The sequence below is a fragment of the Rhinolophus ferrumequinum genome, chromosome 17 (genome assembly GCF_004115265.2).
Source record: "Rhinolophus ferrumequinum isolate MPI-CBG mRhiFer1 chromosome 17, mRhiFer1_v1.p, whole genome shotgun sequence".
NCBI classification, from domain to species: domain Eukaryota; kingdom Metazoa; phylum Chordata; class Mammalia; order Chiroptera; family Rhinolophidae; genus Rhinolophus; species Rhinolophus ferrumequinum.
The window spans coordinates 63,526,366-63,547,641 of NC_046300.1; the positions used below are offsets into that span (position 1 = coordinate 63,526,366).

Here is a 21,276-nt window from a genome sequence, read left to right on the forward strand (position 1 = left end):
GAGCAAAATCATGTGATTTTTTTTTTTTTTAATGTTTAACCATAGCTACTTTTAAAGACAGTTTTAATTTTGTGGCTGCTTTTCTTCTGGTGTCTAGCACAGTGGGCGACTCTATCTTGTATCTTTTTAAGACACTGATGAATAATGGGATCTGCATAGCTCTCTAAATGGAGAAGGGTGCAGAGGATCCTGGGCTCCAGGGTCTGGAAGAGCCCGATGGCAGCTGCTGCCAGCTCTTGGTGGCGTGTCCTGCTCCCTCCCCCCGCCTATACAGGCTGAAGGAGGTCATTGTGATACAAGGGTTGGGCATATCCGTGGCTGAGACCTTTTCCAAGTGACTGTGACATCTCTGCGGGCTCAGAAGGGAACTTGTCTCAAGATTTCTGTTCATTAATGTTCAGTACCCACAGAGGAGAAAATTGATTGTCCTACATGCAGTCCTATCTCAAGAAATGAGTAAGGGAGTTTCACTTGATTTTTAAAAAAAATGTAAACATTCACATTAGGACTTTAAAAATTAAAATGAAAGCATTTTTGTCTTTAGTGCTGTGTGTTTCACCTAGAAATATCTGTCTCCCCTCCCACACCCTGAATCTGAAGCTCTGTGCTAAGGGCTGCATGAAGTTGGAGGTTAATGTGGCCCATCTTTCTGGAGCATCAGTAGTTCTTGAATATGAGGGGAGGGGGTGCAAAGGTTTCAATAATCCAGTAATTTAGGTCAGTAATTTAGGAACTTTCTGCTGCTGCTATAAGCCAGGGTATATTATGGAGTTGAATGTGGATAAAGTGTGAGGGAGGCTGCAAAGAGATGCCTTCTTTGCTGCCAGTGAGCTCAGACCATGCTGTTGGCCTTGCTGCAGTCGGCTTGTGAGGATGTGCCTCTCCTCTGCTGTGAGCTGTGCTTTGGTGGAAAAGTCACAGAGTTCACTTTCACCCGTTCTCAAAAACAGCCTTCCCGGAATGCGATGGGTAAAACAGGTGAACAGCTGTGAGGTGTGAGAAAGTAACTGCCCAGCGATTTCAGTGCACACTTTTATGTGTGTGGATAACTGGCCTCTTTTGATTTTGTCCTATTGCCTCCATTTCTTAGTGTCTCTCAGCATCTCATCAAAAGGCGAGAGACAGTGTAACCCCAAACAGCTTTTTACTCCTAGTTGCTTATTGCTAGTTAGTAAATTTAACTTAAGTAGATCTAATGACAGACATATTTCATACTTTATGGGAGAGAAAATTCAAGAATACATATATTTGAGCATAGTCTTTGATGCGTACATACATATATGTATATACCTATATGTGTGTATCTATATCTATAGCTATCTCTTCCACATAATTTACTAAAGTCTTAAATCCATGCTCACACAAAAAATCAAATCTTAAAATAACTATGTTAGAAGAAATACAGAGGGAAACTGGGAGGCAGTCTACATGACACTTTAATGTGTGTATTTACTACTTAGAAATATTCAAATACAGCTTTGTTTTGTGTACTTAATTCTGGTGGTACAATATTTGAGAAGGTGACAGATAAAAGGGCAGAATGCAGTTTTTGAAGCTGTAATTTACAGGAGCCTAATAATACACATCCATTTTCTTTTCCAAATGTGCTATTTATGTAATTTATATTTTTAACAAACTTAGAACTAGAATAAAAATAGTAATTATTCTTAAGGGCAAGAAATGTTGCAACTATGCCAAATTTGGAAGCTTTAAGTAATTTTCTTGGTGGTTAAGCCCAGCTGTTAAGTGTTCTAATTTGTATGTCATAGAGCATAGTGCTGGGCACATAGTGTGTGCTTAGTTAATACTAAAAGAGATTAAGTCAATCTGGCAACGCTTTTTCCCCCCTTTGTTAAAGAAAAGGAAGCATATTTGATTTAGAAGTGGCAGGTTGATTTTAAAGCCAAGTTAAGATTGATGAGTCAGGCAAAGCAGTGCATGTAGCAGGGATTGTAGTGTTATATGTGCAAAGAAAAAAGACTGAAAGGAAAAACATCAAAACACTTGCATATTAAAATGATGAGTAGTTTTTATTTTTTACACATTTTTTTTCTTTAATTTCTCAAAGTGAGGTATGATAAAAAAATACAGTGAATGTTTAAATTTAAAAAATGTATTACAGTAAAAGACACATTGCCATTAATCCCCCTTAAAATACTCCCCCTCTCTTCGAAAACACTTATCCCATCATTCTGGCCACTTTCTGAAGCAGTTCTGGAAGTCCTCTTTCGTGAGTGTCTTTAGTTGTGCTGTTGTGGCTGCATCGATGTTGTGAATCAATTCAAAGTGTTTTCCTTTCATGGTCATTTTGACTTTCGGGAAGAACCAGAAGTCGCACGGTACCAGATCTGGTGAATAAGGTGGATGAAGACACACTGTAATGTTTTTATTTGACAGAAATTGCCATACCAGAAGCGATGTATGACACGGAGCCTTTTCGTTTTGGTCACAAAACATGGTGAATGCTGCTATCGAGTGGCATCCAACGGAAAGGCAGGGATCTTCAATATGGGAAGCGGCATGTCGAACCTTAGTAACTGTGTGACTTGTTCAGTGCAGTCAGATGGGTGTGAACTATGGTTGAAATAAGGTGTGTTTTAAAGTGTGCTATAAATCATTCTCCATCATGACAATGTTCCATGTCACACATCGCTTCTGCTACAGCAATTTCTGTGAAATAAAAGCATTACAGTATGTCTTCATCCACCTTGTTCACTGGATCTGGCGCTGTGCGACTTCTGTCTCCTCCTCAGGTTCAAAATGATTCAGGACATCGAGGCAGCTACGACAGCGCAGTAAAGACACTCACAAAAGAAGACATCCAGAACTGCTTCAGAAAGTGGCAAGAACAATGGGATAAGTGTGTTCGAAGTGAGGGAGTGTATTTTGAGGGTGATTAATGGCAATGTGTCTTTTACTGTAATAAATTTTTAAAATTTAAACATCTACTGTATTGTTTGATCACACCTTTTATATTCTTTGGGACATAGTACATTTGTGACACAAATTAGGCTCCACATAACTATTTGTTAAAATGCTGAGTTAATAAACGTATAATAAAAGTGACACACATCAAATATGATGTGAATAGTGTCTCCTGAAGTTGAGCAGTGTGGCAGCTTTGAGTAGAGCTTATAGTCTAGTGAAACTAATTTTTGCAAATAATGTTCTATATTGAATCCCAGTACAGGCAGTTCTGCTATAACACAACATGTACATTTCTAGAAAATCACCAAGCTATGCCAAACCATGCAGCAGATACCATAGAGTCTACAGGAAAAGTAGGGTTAGGGGCACAATATTAAGAAACTTCATCAGTAACGTATGAAAAAAACGAATGTAATAAAAACAGTACACATTTTACAACCTGTTAAATGGTTAAGCAATATATAAATACAATCTACTTTGTGCTTTGCTTTGAAAAGACCTGGTGTTTGCTTGTGGAAGTGGGTGTAGGAAGGATTGCAAGTTGTAAATTATGGTGAAGTGGCTCATCTGAAATCGATGGAATGAGGTAGTAGCAGATGTGGGTGCGTATGGTACATAACACATGTGGGAAACGGAAGTAGTTGGCAGATGTTTGAGGTATTCGCAGTATGTGTTATTTCTTCATTGCTCGATTCAGCTGGATGCAGTTTTCTCTGTTCACCTAGTGTGTCTTGCAGACAAAATCATGCATAAGCGAACCAGAATTTATTTAGGTTATGCTCAAATTGTTCCCTAATGTATCTATCTTGTTTGAACAAATCTGCATTTTCAAAGCAAGCATTATAGCAGAGCTAAGTGTATGTGAGATAAATGAAATAAAGCTATAGTAGTTCTAGGTATGTCAAGAGCCCAGTTTGGAATCCAACCTTTCTGTGGTCATCCTAGGGATTCCACAGAGCATCACTGTGCCGTAGGACTAGATCACCCATTTATTCATGACCTTGAAGAGATACAGAACAATGTTCCTTTTGTGAATACGTTGGTCCTATCTGTGTATCTTTCCTTGGCCGGTGACTGGAGGCGTGCCAGGTTCTTCAGCATTCACAAAGTTCAGTCCCACTGCCAGATGGACTGCTCAGTAAAGCTAGCGACCTTGAACTTAATGGCCCCCTAGAATACATCACTCCAGGTCCCTGTCAGGGAATCTAACCTGGAATGTGGTGTCCCTCAACACTTATCAAATGCTGCTGTGAAAAACCAGTATTTATGGATTACAATCTGAAGGATAGAAATTCATTAATTTCTCTGAATACTCTTATTTAAACAATGAGGAAGGATGGGAATGTCATATGAAAAATCATTTTCCCAGGTGGCTTTTGCTTTGGTTTGTGAAATAACGTTACAGAAATTTATAAGTTTTTACATTTACCAAAAGGGGACCTTGGTTGAAAAATAGTTAAGAGAAATCTGTAAAGTCAATACCGGAAATACTCTAGACCAGCAGAAATCTCTAGACCTGAGAATTTGCAAATCTCTATACCTGAGAATTTGCACCTCCGCCCCCGACTGGCAGTTATTTTTACTAATTGATGCTTAGTATTATGACCTTAGCCCCTGTAGAAGGTCATTAGAAGATAGAGCCCTATGAATCTTGATTGTATGAGGCCTATCTCATAGGTGGTATACAGCGTTCTTTATATGACATGAAGACTCGGGAGAAGTGTCTCTCTGGTTTCTATACAATGAATGACTGTACTTCTACACAACTTTGGGTTTTTATTTTATGGATATAGTTAGTCATGTAACTCATCATGTCTTCTTCCTCTTTATGGCCACAGGCATGTGTTTTTCAATGCACACATTTTTTTTTTTAACCAAAAAAACTAGTTTGCCAACATTGGAAAAATGAGACGATTATACACAAGTGTATTTGAATTTCTAACATCTCTTGAAAAATCAGATCTGGCAACTTTGGGCTCACATGTCTCCATGGTAACCATGGGATCCAATAAAGTAATGCCATTCTCCTTAAAATAGAATAGGCACTTTTCAGTTTGTTTTACTCCTTTAGCTGCCTGGCCCTTGGAGACTCTGTGGCCCTGGCTTAGAAAGCAATTTGCGACCCACCTCTAGGATGTATGTGGACTCTTGTTTGCGTTTTGTGTACTAGTCTTCTTTCCAGGGTCATTTTATGTTTTTTTTGAATTCTCTTTTCTTCATCCTATTTTCTTTACCCACACACATTAATGTTCTGTTTTTTCATCTTGGGATGTTGTGTACTGTTACATAAGCTGCTTCAAGTCCTTTTGGGAAGAAACAACATATGAATAAATAAAAATAGGAGAGTGATTCTCCCCACCCCCCCACCAAGATCATTTTATTTTTACTTTTTGCCTGGCAAGAGTTTAAAATGATTTCAGCTCTTTCTCTGACCTATTTTAGAGTCTGCTTGATTCTGGTACCATTGAGAGCTCTGCGATTCTTCATTTTGGTTCTTTTGTTGTAATTTTTCATAGAGACTGAGAAAATGTTGTTTGGACTTAAGATTGGTTAACTTTCCATGTTCTTGCAATAAGAACTGAAAAGCTAAGTCGGAATAGTAGTTCAGTCAGGTCTAACCGGGAGATCAGGACACCACAAAGCTCCTCACAGGTATTTGCCACCTGCAGAGATCCTGGGAAGGCACCATCCAGGCCCTGCATGGGGCACTGCTGTGCGTCTGGGAAATGATCAGAGAAGACAACAGACAACGCTGCTGCTGCTCTGGGCGCCTGCTGTTTGAATCCTGCTGTTAGATTTTAGTGGAGTCCGGGTAATGTTGAAAACATTACTCTGTTTTGATCAAAATGTGGAATCATTAATTTTCACATACTATTCGGGATTTCTGTATTCCTTTGAGAAATCTGAAGACCCAACAAGCATGGGCCACCATCCGCCTTTGGTGGGTCTGTGCCTAGTTTACCACACCTTCCTACTCGCTGTTGTCTCCACGACCCTGAGGCTGAATGCCACTTGTCCTGTATCCCTGCATTTTCTCGATATGTAACCTTTGTTATTTGATGCCATGTTGGTGCTTTATACCAGCTCATTGTGCTGGGTAAGTGTATTTTCTTCATTGTCCCTCTTTGCCACAACCATAGAGTAGTAATCTTCAACAGGAGTGTCGTGTGTGTGTGTGTGTGTGTGTGTGTGTGTGTGTGTGTTGGTAAAAAGAACTCTGGGCTCATTCATTCAAAAAATATTTGTTGAGCACCTATTCTATTCCTGGTCTGGGGATAGAGCAGTGAATAAAACAGGCAAAAAGGTATGTCCTACTGGAGTTTACATTCTGGTGGGTGGTGGTAAGTGCTACAAAGAAGAAGAAAGCCAGGAGTGTTTTCTGTTTAATTTGCGGCTGATAGGTTAGATCACACTTCTGAGGTCCCTTTTTAAAAAAATGTTATTAAATTTATTGGGGTGACATTGGTTAGTAAATTTATATAGGTTTCAGGTGTACAATACTATAATACATCATCTATATATTGCATTGTGTGCTCACCACCCAGAGTCAGTTCTCTTTCCATCACCATTTATTTGACCCCCTTTACCCTCTTTACCCTCCCCCACCCCCCTTTCCCTCTGGTAACCACCATACTGTTGTTTGTGTCTATAGGTTTTCTTGGTTTGTCTGTTTTGTGCTTTTGTTGCATTCTGTTTTATATGCCACATATGAGCGAAGTCATATGGTTCTTATCCTTTTCCATTTGACTGACTTCAGTTAGCGTGATAATCTCAAGATCCATCCATGTTGTTGCAAATGGTAGTATTTCATCTTCTCTAATGGCCCAGTAATATTCCATTGTGTATATGTACCACATTTTCTTTGTCCAGTCATCTATCAAAGGACGCTTTGATTGTTTCCATGTCTTGGCCACCGTGAATAATGCTGCAGTGAACATAGGAGTATATATATTTTTACATATAAATGTTTTCAAATAGTGTTAATGTCTTATTTGCTTTAACTCATTTAGTTATTATCCTGATTTACAGATGGGGAAATGGAGGCTTAGAGTTAGTAAGTGGCACAGCCAGGTAGTTTGAGTCCAGAGGTTGTGTTCTTAACCCCTGCAGTGTATTGCTTACAAGAAAGAGTAACTAGCAATAATAGAAACAGAAATACGAAAAGAATTCCCTTAGGTTAAATGGACTGTGTTAGTGGCATTAGTAACTGATGAGCCTTTCTGTTGATAAAAGTTTCTTTCACATACATATGACAAGTTTCAGATGGAAAGATCTACTTCGTAACTCACACTTGTTTCGTTTCCTTGTGTGTACCTCAAAGACTGCTTTGGTTCACTGTCTGGAGAATTTATCAGGTTTTCTGAAAGGCGTTTGAAAACACCTTCCTGACGTGAGTCCTTGTTTTGATTCTGGTTAGAAGGGGGTGTGTTCTAACTGCCATCGTCACATTCCACATGCTTCACAGCCTATCAGTTCTTCCCATCACATTCACAGTTAATGATGTGCTAGCAACATTATCTCTTGTCAGCCTCCATTCCTTCCTTCTGTCCCCAACACATGAACATTCTGCTACTTTTTGTTTTAGGACAATTGGGTGTTCTACTCTTATTTTCATTTTCAATGGAATGAACTCATTTACTACTATGCTTTTGCAGGAGAACAACTTTAAACCTGAAAGGAAGCTTGGTGAATTTGTAAACAGTCTGTTGATTTCAGGGAGCATCATTGCAATCCCTACTTTTTCCTTTTATTTTTGTGCTTTAAAGTGAGGGGAACATTGTGATTTTTATAGATGGTGTCAGCCTCAATGACAGAGAGAATCAGATATCCTGGGCAGCTTTCTGGGGAAGATCAGAATGGTTGTGTGTCTCATGACTTTATTTTTCCAGTGCTGACTGTATGGCAGTATCACTCTGGCAAATATTGGCTGGCCATGGAACATTTTTAAGAGCAAGGTTTCATGAATGTTCTGTCTGTTACCATCGCTGAGGAATCAAAACAAAATATTCTCATACATTTCATCGAGCATTCCTGGATGGGTTCCAGTCTATATTATGTTAGCTCCTAGACCACAGAAAGAATTTAAAATAAAATATTACTGAAAATACAATAATTAAAAAGAACTGGGTAGACGATATTGTACTAGTTCCCCTTTTCTGCATAGTAATGCCATGCCAGGAATGGTGACAGACGAACGGGGTACAGAAAGTCTTTGCAAGAATTTATGTTTTCAGTCTTTTGTTATGGATGTGATAGTAATGAGGATAATATGTAACGTCTCGTTGGTTCTCCATAATGATCTCCATGCTCACTTGAGAAAAGAGCAGACATGGATGATGTTAAAAAACAAAACAAACCCACCATCGATATTCCAACAATCATCATTATGTTTTTTCACCTTCTCCAGAATATGTCTCTCACGTTTTTATGTGATTACTGAGAAAAGTAATCAGGTGTGCGTTTACAGGTAGTTTACAGGGAGAGTATTTTGAGAGCTGGATTTTTGCACTGGGGCTTTATTTGGACAAAGATCCTTCTACAAGACCTCATGTGTCTAGGAATGTAAGTAGCATGTGGGCTGAAACATAGATCAAAGAGTTCAGTTCTGTAGTTGTTACAGAGGAGTTCCTTTTGTGAGGCCAAGTTAGCATCAGGCCACGGTCATGGTGATAATGCTGGTGGTGACGATGTTGTTACTAATAATGGCTGCAATGTATCGGATGCTCCCACCATTTCCGGTTCTGGGCCAAGTGCGTGCCAGCATCATTCCATGGGTTCTCACAACAGCCTGTGCCCTTGGGGCTCTTCTCTTCCCCATTTTATAGATGAGGAGAGCTTAGAGGGGTTGAAAAACTTTCCCCTGCGTGCACTTGAACCCGGTTCTTTCTGACCTCAGAGCCTGGGCTCATACCTCATTCTCACCATATCCTGTCTAGAAGTAAGAAAACTTGTCCAAAATATTTCAGGGACATAGTACCCGTTTCCCTGCTCTTTGCTCTTCCCTCCCCTTTGCTCTTTAGGTCTTTTTCCTGACACCAGCTTTCTTCTTCTTTTTATTTTTTTATTAGTTTCAGGTGCACAAGACAAAGTAATACTTAGACGTTTATCATTTGTATCCCTCACACTGTGTGAACCCCCCTCCCCCACCCACTATCCCTCTGACATCGCACACAGCCATTACATTTCCACTGTCTCTATTCCTAATGCTGTACTCCGCTTCTTGTAAGTATATACATACGTATGTATACATACATACATATATATATATATATAATCGTAGTTGGCATTCCTTATTGTTCAGCTTCAGGTGTACAGCGTAGTGGTCAGGCATCCACATCATCCCAGAGGTGGTCTCCCAGGTGGGACGCGCTGACACCAGCTTTCTGAAGCAGGTGCCCCCTAGTGAAGTCCTTCCTTCCTTCCTCCTTTTCCTGCTGATTCCTCTCAGTCTCGGGGTTTCCTCCCCTGGGCTTTCTCCTTTGAGTTCTCACAACACTTTGCTTCTCTCCTATCAAAGCCCTGTGTAGCTAACAGTCAGACACTTGAGTTGCCCGGGCATTCCTAGATTGTGGCCCAAGTACTCAGCTGAGTTCTGTGTCCATGCCTGTGTGAATTTTTTACAGGAGATACTACTATGTAGTTTCCATATGAGTCTCAGAATAGTATTTGACCGACAAGGTTCAGATACTATTTATAGGGCTCTTCACCTCCCCCAAGTAAGGAGTGCCTGGAGGGGAGGAGCATTACCTTCCTCAGTTTATTTCCTTGGATAGATATGATAATATAATTTTTTGAGTATCTGGATAGATGAATGTATTTACTAGTAGGGCTGTGGTATAGCCTCCTGGTTAAGAACATAGGATGGGATTCAGATTGTGCCTTGAGCTGAGTTCCTTCTCTGCAAACCGTTCAACCAGTGAGGTCACCCCTCAAAGCCTGGCTCTGCTCATTAGTGGTGGGACATCATAAAAGTATTTAAGTTTGGGTGTTTATTGGGGATTAAAACAAGGGGCAGCATGTGAAATGCCTAGTATGGGAGTGCCCAGCATACCCTCCGTAAGTAGCTGCTGTTATTATTATTATTAATTAAGACCTTTTCAATGGGGCTGGAGGATGAGGTTCTCATGATTTTTCTAGTGACTGTCATGGAGACATTATAAAAAGAGGTGTCATGCCACTGTCAGTTTTGAAGGCCTAGAACCAACATGATTTCTCTAGCGCAGTGGCAGGTGCAGCTCAGATGCCTCCCTGAAATGTTGCTCCTGGGCATTTTCTTTGCCGTGACCTCGACCCCGGCCACACAGTAGCTCAGGCTCCACAAACGGACACCCTGAAATGCCAGCTAATGGAAACTCTGTGATGTGGGCACTCTGCCCCTGAGGATTTGGACATATGTTTTTTGTGTTTAAATCAACAGAAAAAAGTGCAGCTGTAGCCACCCCTCTGCATAATCGTTGAAGAAGCCCTTTTCCTTGCGTGTTCTCGGAGCCCCTGAGTGCCGGGCTCGTCACTTACTGTCCCTTCTGTGCATTGCAGGTGAGTCCAGTAGGTCAGATGAAAGGCAGAGGCTGGCAGGGCATAGTCATGCATTTCCGTAGCACTGAGGAATAGCTGTACGAAGATCAGGACGTACTCATTGCTTACGATAGGGCGGCCATGGGGTCACATTGGCAAGACGCAGCCTTCAGAAAAGTGCTTTCGTTGTGTACTTACAAACACTGACCCATTAAGGTGCACTAAATATAGAAAAGGGAGCTTGAAATCTCTTTACAAAAATATATTGTGAGCTGGATTCATTGACATCAGGGGAAAAATTGTCGACTCTTCCTGTAGGTTTTGTTTGTTTGTTTGTTTTTTTAAGTGTATACCATTTCTTTTTATCACTGGTAAAAAAAAAAAAAAAAAAAGTAACTTGGATGGGTTGCTTCCAAGTAGCCTTTTTAAAAAAACATCTTAAATGTGGATAGCAGCTTTTTTCACAATCACCCCAAACTGGAAACAACCCAAATGTCCTTTCACTGGTAAAAGAATAAACAAGCCCTGGCTCCTCCGTACAATGGACGCTAATTAGCAACGAAAAGGAAGGAGCCACTGACACCTGCAACAATAGGAACGAACCTCAAGTGCACTTGAACCTGACTCAAAAGCCTGTGAATTCCACTAGTCCATTTATATGACATTCTGGAGAAGACGACACTGGGGGAACTTGTGTCCCTGCATGGATGGTTTCTAGGGGTGAGGATGGGTGACATTTGGAATCTGAGGCGCAACTCAGGGGCATAAGAGGAGGTGATGGAACTGTCTTGACTATGGTGGTGATGACGTGAATCTGTGTATTTCAAAACTTACAGAACTGCACACCAAAGAAAGTGAATTGTGATGTATACAAATTAAAATAAGAATAAAAAGTAATGACAGCATTTCCCCAACACACTGAGAAATGTGGACTGGCTTTGAAAGGGGCCAAAACATATATACATATTTTAAGAAAGGAAAAAACTGTGTTAATATATACAGATAACAAAAGATGAATGCAAGTCACATTTGACTTCTGCAATTACAGCAGGTGCTCAGAGTGGTTCCCATCAGTATCCAGACACTTCTGATTACGGCGAACTACTGCTTGAGCAACGCTGACCAAAGTGTTAACATGTCTTAAAATGTGTATACATTTTTTTTTGGCATTTAAATTCCATAAATGTTTATTGATTAGCTACTATAATGTAGTGCTTTATGGGAAATCATAAAGGGAATACTAGTCCTTCTCGGTGGTGTAGAAATCGAGTTTGATAAACATGTACAAAAAAACTACAAGGCAATTTTAAGGTTTTAAGTATATTATGGGAATTTATACAGAGGAGGAAGAGACATTTAGTTGGGATCATGCATAATTTTTTTAAAGAACATGAGGAAGGTTTATCAAGGAATAATCTTGAAGAATGGCTAGATTTAAAGTATGTTCTTTAGTAAACTTTTAATCAAACTGTACCATTCCTACAGCGAAGTGTGCACATTTTACATGTACTGCCTGATGTATTTTCACCAAGTAAGCAGCACCCAGTCTCTGAGACAGATCATTATTAGCAGCCTGTGCCTGCACTCGTCAGCCCCACCCCCATGTACAATCAATCACTGTTCTGACTTCTAACACCATAGATTAATAGTGTCTGGATGTTATTTCACTCTGTACAAATGGGATCATACAGCACGTACTCCCATCTGGATTCTTTTGCTCCACATTACGCGTGGCAGATCCATCCTGTTGTCGGTGGCAGTAGTTCATGCCCTTGGAACATTCTGTTGCATGACTCCATCACCATGTATCGCTTCTGCTGCTGCTGGACATTTGGGTTGCCTACAGTTCTGCATTGTGATGAGCACTGCTGCTGTGAACGTTACTGCCGTGTGGTTTTGGGGCACATACATACGCATTTCTGTTTGGTGTGTACCACGGAGTGGCGTGCATGTGTTCAGCTTTGGCAGCACCCACAGACTGTCCAGCCTTTGGACACGTCACAGCCTCGGCAGCGGCATCTGAGTGTTCCAGCTGCTCTGTGGTTGCTAACATTTCGTAATGTACCTCTATTTCATTTTCACTGTGGAATGTGCAGGATTTGGATTAGAAAGGGGTTGTAGGCGCAGGAAGGGTCATCCAAGCAAGAGGAATGGCCCAAGCAGCAGTGTACAGCTGGGTTAGAGAATGAGTACGTTGGGTTGGGATTCTTACAACAGTTAGGCTACGAAGGTAAGTTGGCCTTGATTGTCAGTCTAAATAAGACATTTGAAATTCATTCGTTCTGTGTTGGTGAACCATTAATTTTTTAAAGTAGTTGCGTGAAAATAGCAAAGCTATGCTTTATGAAGATTGTAGGTTGTATGGAGAGGAGTGGGGAGAACAATTTAGCAGTCTGGGCCGGAGCTGAATCATGGCAGAATAACTGTGAGGACAGAGGAGATACAGTTTGGTGGTTGATAGATAATATGTGATAAGTGGACAGTAGAGGGTTAAGCAGAAAAAAAGAGTATGAGATACTTCTGACCTGGTGGCACCTTAGCCAGTTAGGTCAAAATTCACTATTGTCCTTCTTAATGCGTGACCTATACCTGCTATCTCTATTTCTTCTCTTCTCGTACACTCCTTACTTTCTTAATTTTTTAAAAAAATTGTTAAATATTAATATACATGTAGAACACTGTGCAGAACCTATTGATTTAATGAAGACCAATACAATGAAGAGCCGTGTACCTACTATCTCTTGAGATGTACAAGACTGTGGAAGCCTTACCCTTGGTTCCATCCTCCTCTCTACCCCCCTCCCACTTAACCACCACCCGAATTTTAGGTAATCACTCCTGTCCTTTCATTATAGTTTTACTACCTATTAATACATCTCTAAAATATACTTTGAACTTTAAACAAATGCAATCATATGGCAGGATTCTATGCGACTTGACTTTTTTCATGCAATATTTTTTATCTTATCCATGTAGAGACCTGCAGTTGTAGTTCATTCATTTTCACAGTTGTGTAGTAGTCCATCATATCCATAATCCTCTATTAATCTATTCCCCCTTAATCTTTAATCTCTGTGTGATGGCTTTAATCACTCAAAACAATTTTCATGCATTGACAAATACTGGGGCACATGTGAAAGACTCAAGTACATTGATGTCTGTGTCCCACAGATTTAAAGTGTGTCTTATAAACATATTGAAATTTTGCTTAATTATGTAATGCTTACAAGGAGTTGGAATTACTTTGTCTCCTGTGTGGAAGAGGTGCTTCCTCTAAAATAAAGTTTCTAAAACTTGCTTGGCACCACTGAAATTTGGAGCCAGATATTCTCTGTTGTAGGGACCGTCCTGTGCACGGTAGGACGTTTAGCAGCATCTGTGATCTCTGCTTACTAGATGCCAGTAGCACCCGCTTCCTCATTTGTAACAACCCAAAGTGTCTCCACACTTTGTCAAATGTCCCCTGGGAACAAACTCATCCCAGTTGAGAACCACTGCTTTAAAATATTAGGATTCAGTGAAACGGCACTGACTGACCACGACGGCCTGGATCACCACTGTCGGCTTCCTCTTACTTCCGTGCTGCCCATTCCAGCCCCACTGGTGTATTCTTATCTTTTGGCGGTGGGCCTTCCCTGGTCCAGGAGACCAGCTCTTTCCTCTTGCAAGTGCGTTAGCGGTTTCATTTCGTGCTGGCGACTATTTTCTACATTTCCATAGGCGGCAAGTCTGCATTCTGTCTACCTCTGACTCTCTTTTCCATGAACCCTCCTATCCCAGAGACAGTCTTTACTTTATGTGTGTGATGGAACAGTCATGCTCATTGCATTTGTAAATTGCTGGCATTCCCCCAAAGTAAAAACACCATATATTGTTTGAAATTATTTTAAAAACTGTGTAACAAATCCATACTTAATAAACCAAAGTTAAAAATGTCAGTGAACTATAAGATGTATATGTTTTAAACATACATTTTTATAGCATGATTGATAGTTGGATATTAATTTGGGCTTAAGGTTTATAGAAAATAATGTGCAATGGTAAAATGATGGGACTTTTGATCTTTAAAATTAACATTTAAGAAATTTAAATTCCATTGTGTATATATATCACATCATTTTTATCTAGTCTTCTATTGAGGGGCACTTTTGTTTCCATGTCTTGGCCACTGTAAATAATGCTGTAGTGAACAAAGGGGTACATATATCTTTACGGATAAATTTTCAAATTTTTGGGGGTAGATACCCAGGAGAAGGATTGCTGGGTCATATGGTAATTCTATTCTTAATTTTTTGAGGAACCTCCACACTGCCTTCCATAACGGCTGCACCAGTCTGCATTCCCACCAACAGTGTATGAGGGTTCCTTTTTCTCCACAGCCTCTCCAACACTTGTTACTATTTGTCTTGTTGATGATAGCCATTCTGACTGGGGTGAGGTGATAGCTCATTGTGGTTTTTATTTGCATTTCCCTAATAGCTAGTGAAGTTGAGCATTTTTTCATATGTATGTTGGCCATTTTTATCTGTATGTCTTGTTGGGAGAAGTGTGTCTGTTCAGCTCCTCTGCCCATTTTTTAATTGGATTTTTTGTTTTTTTGTAATTGAGTTGTACGAGTTCTTTATATGTTTTGGATATTAGCCCCTTATGGAGGCGTTGTTTGCAAATATCTTCTCCCATTTGGTTGGACAGAAAAAGTCGAGAACTACATGACTTCACTTATATGTGGGATATAAAACTAAAAGCAACAAAGGAACAAGACAAAGAGATAAAGGAACGAAACTCATAGACACAGACAATAGTTTAGTGGTTACCAGAGGGTAAGGAGGGAGAGGGGATGGCAGGAGAGGGTAAAGGGGGTCAAATACATGGTGATGGAAGGAGAACTGACTCTGGGTGCTGAGCACACAATGTGATATACAGTTGATGTATTACAGAATTGTACGCTTGAAACCTATGTAACTTTACTAACCTTTGTCACCCCAATAAACTTTATATATATGTGTGTGTGTATGTATGTATATGTGTGTGTGTGTGTGTGTATATGTATATGTATGTGTGTGTGTGTATGTGTGTGTGTATATATATATACACACACATACACACACACACACACACATATATGCACACACACACACAGCTCTCCCATAACTTTGTGTGTGGATTTTTTTCAAGTGCAACGCAACAAACCTATTCATGAATCCCAAAGCATTATTAGCTCCATCTAGTGTATGAAAGTATTTTACAGCTAGGGGAAATCTGTATGAGGACACTCTTTTGGTACTTCATTATGAAATTAGGAAAAAAAATCAAAACACAACTGGACTACAAGCTGTATTTGTGCCCCAGGAGATAACACCAGCAGAAGTGACCTTCAGAGCATTGCAGAAGAGGTCGTTATATGATGAAACATCAACGTCAAGCACACCTGACATTTTGTTCTAACAGCCATGCCTTTTTTTTCCTGGACCCGGTCTTATTTACAGGCATATCAATGAACACAGCGCGTCACTTCCATTGTGATATTCTCAGCCCTACTTGGCAAGATCCCCGCTCTTCCTGTATGGAGTCCTATCTGACAGCCACGCTCATTTTCCAGTTAGGGAGCGATTAGGACCCGGCCCGCTTACTATGATTTCAGAGCCCTACATGATTTGCTTTATCAGACTGAAATTCCTTGTAGCTGTTAGCTTCTTACTGCAATAGCAGAGGCCACTATTTCTGGGTTGTGTGTAATCTTGTTTCCACTGAGGGATTCTGGCATATTCTTCCTTTCTCTCAATCACTGTTTCTCAAATTTCAGCCATTCTCATCCTAACTTCATGATTTTTGCCCCCTAAAAAAATTAAAAATATATATTTAAAGGAGATATTACAATAAATGGAAACTACAAATAGAAGTATGTGTAAACTAAATATAATGAAATTGGAAGAAAATTGTTAGATTCTTACTAGGTGTATTATCTGGAAGGACCTGAGCCTGACGTCTGACCTTTTTTTTGTTACAAAGGGCAAGTGTTGAGAGATTGAAGACTTTTCCTGGGATGAAAGAAATTTGAAAGGGCCTTTCTCACTGTGTAAGTCCACGGTTATTTAATGTGGAGTCTATGTGTCTGGATTTGAGATCATCTTTTATCCCACACTTTGGGAAACTTTGCTCAAGATTGACCATCTTTGCCAAAGGAAGTTCGTCTTTCTACCCCAAATTTCCAAAGGCCTTGTTTCTAGAAAGTCTTTTCAAATAATTCCTTTCTTTTCTGAGCACTTTCTTCTTCTCCCATTAGCAAATGCAAATTGTGCTGATTGTTGTTACTTTTTTTTTCCTTTGTAGCCACATTTTCTCACTGTCTTTTCTAACTAGTTTAAGTTATTTGAGGACAAACATTGTGTGTTTCTTTATATTTCTAGTGAGTATCATTAATTTAACTCTTGCTTGGTATAAATATTCAGGGAAGCCTGCTTCTTTCCCTATTTTGTTTTGTTTTAAAGGTAAGATCATAGTCAAACGTGGCTGGAAAAAGTGCCATGATCAATTAACTAATCTTTTAACCCATTGACAAATTGTTATTAGGCACCTTCTCCAGAATTGTGCCCGATTCAAGAATGAAAAGGTGAACTGAAAAGATATGGTTTATGCCTCCATGGAATTTAGAATCCATGTGGGGTGTTGGGTACAGACAACTAAACAGGCAACTCCAGTGCAAGGTTCTAATTTTAGAACTGGTTTGTTTTTGTGATTGTTGGGTGGCGCACCTGAACTTGGAACAGAGACCCACAGTGAGAGGTGTGTGTGTGGCTCCTGAGTTTCAAACCCCAGATCTGCATGCAGCTCATTAACATCTTGACTTTGGACAAATTACTCACCTCACTCCCTGTTCCTCAGTTTCATTTAAATAAAAACAGATTAAATAAACAGGAGGTGTGATATGCCAGTATGATATACAGTTATCAGTGTGATGATATGATGAATTCTCTGTCTTCTCTTCCCTCCTTTTTAATGAGACAGAAACATCATCTCACTTTTTCAAATTTTCTATCAGGCACACTAGGAAATAAAAATACATTGATCCTTGAACCAGTATTGGAAACCAAACATCCTTGTGGATGGCAATGTCACTGTGGATGGTGCTTAAAAATTGCAAATCCATTCAATTTCCAAATTGTCTGTTTAAATTCATGAATGATTTGAGCATTCAGAGTTACCCCCATGATGTATTGCTGATGTAGTTCAACGATATTGGACAGTGCCTGGGACATAGTAAGTGCTCAATTAATATTCGTTGAATGAGTCAGTTTTAATAAGAATATTTTGGGTTCTTTTAAAAATCTTTTATTCATCATTTTGTTCATATCTCTTAAAAATAAACCAATGTTATTTGATATAAGGAGCCAGTAAACTTGAATGGGAGTGGTTATTCTCTGCATCTACATTATCATCCTTGCCTGTAATACCTGGCAGGTAATTAATACTTAGTACATGTTAAAGAGAGAATTAGGTAGCTTTGTTAGGCACTTTCTTTTTTTTTTTATAATGGACACATGACTTAATGTTTTTAAGCAAAGATTTAATTTTTCCTTTTTGTCACTTCATGACAGTATAACTTGAAATTACACAGTGTATTAATTTAAACTATTGATTATTTTATTTTTATGTTTTATTATCAACATAAATATACACTTAAATTATAGGCAAGACTCCCTAGAGTGTAAATGAGATACAGAATGCTTGTGTGTATTGAGTTTATTATGATTGATTGGATTTAATCAACAGACAGGAAGGATTTCTGTGCAAAGATTATTTTTCTAATTTTAAATCCTGTCTGCTCAGCATAACCGAAACAGGATGTCATTAGTATAAGACTGAGTATTGAGATGGTTTAGAAGTTTTGGAAATTCGACTGTTAACACAAACGTAACACAAGGTGATCTATTGAACACAATAGATTGTTGTAGTTTGCTTATTTAAATACATGATTTCCTGCTTGACTTATGGATATGTTTATATAATAAAATTACAAATTAAACAAATAATTGACTGAGAATGGAGGTTTCCTGGGCTAGAATTTTTTGTCCATAGCTGACAACCATTGAAAAGGTTAGTTGTCCACTATCAGGTGTTACAGATTGCCACCAACATTAGTTTTTGGTTATTTATTATGAATATATTTATTATTCACTAATTTCTCTAAATCTTTTCTGAGACTGTATGTATATATTTTGAATCCATACCTTCTGTTTAAATACAACGTGTGATCACAAAATATGGTGAATGCTGCTGCCGAGTGCCATCCAATGGAAAGGCAGGGATCTTCAATATGGAAGCTGCACGTCGAACCTTAGTGACAGTGTGTGACAAGTTTCAACTTGTTCAGTGCAGTCAGTCGGGTGTGAGCTACGGTTGAAAGAAGATGTGTTTTAAAGTGTGCTGTAAATCATCCTCCATCATGACAACACTCCGTGTCACATATCGCTTCTGGTATATGGCAATTTCTGTCAAATAAATACATTACAGTGTGTCCTCATCCACCTTATTCATCGGATCTGGCACCATGCGACTTCTGGCTCTGCCCTAAAGTCAAAATGACCATGAAAGGTAAACGTTTTAAATCAATTCAGCACATAGCGCTACGTCAGCGCTATTAAAGACACTCACGAAAGAGGACTTCCAGAACTGCTTCAGAAAGTGGCAAGAACGATGGGATAACTGTGTTCGAAGTGGTGTATTTTGAGGGGGATTAATGGCAATGTGTCTTTTAGTGTAATACATTTTTTTTTATTTAAACATTCATCGTATTGTTTGATCACACCTTGTATCATGTTTCAAAAGCATCTTCGCTGTTGCTTCCAAATAATAACTTTTATTTGCCCAACAACTTGATCTTCTTTAAGGCTCTAAGGGCTGACTTTTCATTCCCTACAGTATTCTGAAAAAGAACCCTTGTTCCTTGCGTAACATTGATTTACTACTATTTTTCTCTCATGAACCTGTGCTAAATATTTTTCACACTTTCCCTCATTTAATCATCAAATTAATCTATTAAATAGGTGATGTTAATATCTCCACTTTTAGATGCAAGTCTTTAGACTCAGGAATGAAATGACGTGCCCAAGGTAAAGCTACAAGATGAACACACTGTGTGTGTGTGTGTGTGTGTGTGTGTGTGTGTGTGTGTGTGTGTGTCTACATTGCATCACCACACTGTGCTGTCTCCAGTTTAAAGATGGGGCTAAGTTTATATCCGTAGGAAAGACTTATCAACTATTCATTTATTTATAAAACAGAGGAGCATTCAGAGGTTTGCTGCCTGCAGGTTGAAAGCACTGCCCTGGATCCTTACCACCTCTTGTACAAATTGGAGTTTCCATCCCACCTTCCACCGTGGCATGATTTTCCATAAGAAACAGTCTATCTCTATCTTCAGCTGAATTTTTTAATACAAATATTTAATTTACATGAATAGACTAGAAAGTCTAGCTGACAAAGTATCCCTTTCTTCCTTATCTCCACCCCCTTTTCCCGCATCCCCCTGGGACCGTAAAGGATTTGGGTGGTTCTCTGAGCTGTTGGTGCCCTGGTATCATTCAGGGGTAGAAGCTTGGGAAGGCTGGATTCACCGTCCTGAGAGCCAGGACCTCAGTAAGGTGGTCTGTGGAGGCCACTTCTAATCGCCGGATATCATGTGGCTTTAACATATTTTATTATCTTGACTCTTACTTGGAAGAAGAAGGAAACTGATGTCTTAGATGGTGGTGGTAGTGCTGCATTCGCTTGCTTCAGTCTTTAGTCCTCAGCATGCTTAAGAGGAGGGCAGAGACATCCTGTGTGCTTATTGGCTCTTTCATCTTTAATTATGTTTTAAAAAGACACTACAGTGAAAGAGAAGTTCGCATTTTTCTTTTTAAATGAATTAGGAGATAACCACCAAATTGAGAGAAAAACACCACAATTTTAAAGTCTTGAGGTGGAAGATTTTCTTTTTTGGGAAGTCCTATTGTAACTCTGAACGCCCCACACAATGGCAGCAGCATTATCTTTTCCCGTTTGTTTACCTAGATAAGGAAACAAAATTGCATTTTTACTATATTTGTCATTTGAAGAAATGCCTTCAAAAAGGCATAAACTTCTCAGTGTTTCCCTACCCAGCTTTGTGTTGTGTCACGAACTTGGTTTATATTGGGAGATTGTGGTCTGCTTATTGCAAATACCTAGGTGCCATTTATAGATAATAAAGAAACAGCTTCTGAATCTCCTTTAATTTTAATGATGTAACAAGTGTTTTTGAAGTGAACCATAAGAGAGGAATATCAGAGAGCTCAAGATAGAAATTAATCTGTTGTATTATTATATTAAACGAAAGGCCAAGCTATTATTTCATACATTTCTCCCTTCAATTGCTTAAAACTTTACTTTAGATGGAATTTTAAATGCCTCTTTGTAGGTTATATTTTTATTCTCAGGATAGATTTTTCTAAACAGTTTAAAAAACATTAGTTTTTCCCTCTCTAGTTGTTTGTATAAGTATCTGAACAGTTTTTTAATAATCTCATCATGAGCCTAAGTTTACCGGGGGTCGTCTTGGTCTCCTGTGCACTTTCTTTTTCAGCCTTCGCGTCTTTGTGCGCCAGGTACAGTGAGCAGTCTGTCAGAAGATGCTGTACCATCATTGTTACTGGGAGATCTGTTCTTGGTAGCAGAAAAAAATAGAAACAGGATGGAAGAGATAAAGGTGATTGAGTGGTACTGAACAGTTATTTCTGCAGATAAGTAGTCATTAAAACTTTCAGTCAAGCCGTGAGGGTTTCAAATTAGAACTGGTGGAGGAATTCCTTGTAA

General features: G+C 39.3%; 1 protein-coding gene across 9 annotated transcripts in view; it reads left to right on the top strand.

The window, feature by feature from the left end:
• MITF (melanocyte inducing transcription factor) overlaps positions 1 to 21,276 on the top strand; it is a 206,624-nt gene that overhangs the window by 90,175 nt on the left and 95,173 nt on the right. Inside the window, exon 1 of one of the 9 annotated variants that reach the window (XM_033132656.1) lies at positions 5,869 to 6,025. The exons of the other annotated variants lie outside the window; for them this stretch is intronic. Within the exon in view, the coding sequence (XP_032988547.1) occupies positions 5,934 to 6,025 (92 nt within the window). The 5' untranslated portion in view covers positions 5,869 to 5,933. Of the gene's footprint in view, positions 1 to 5,868; positions 6,026 to 21,276 lie in introns of those variants that run through there. 9 annotated transcript variants of the gene reach the window in all.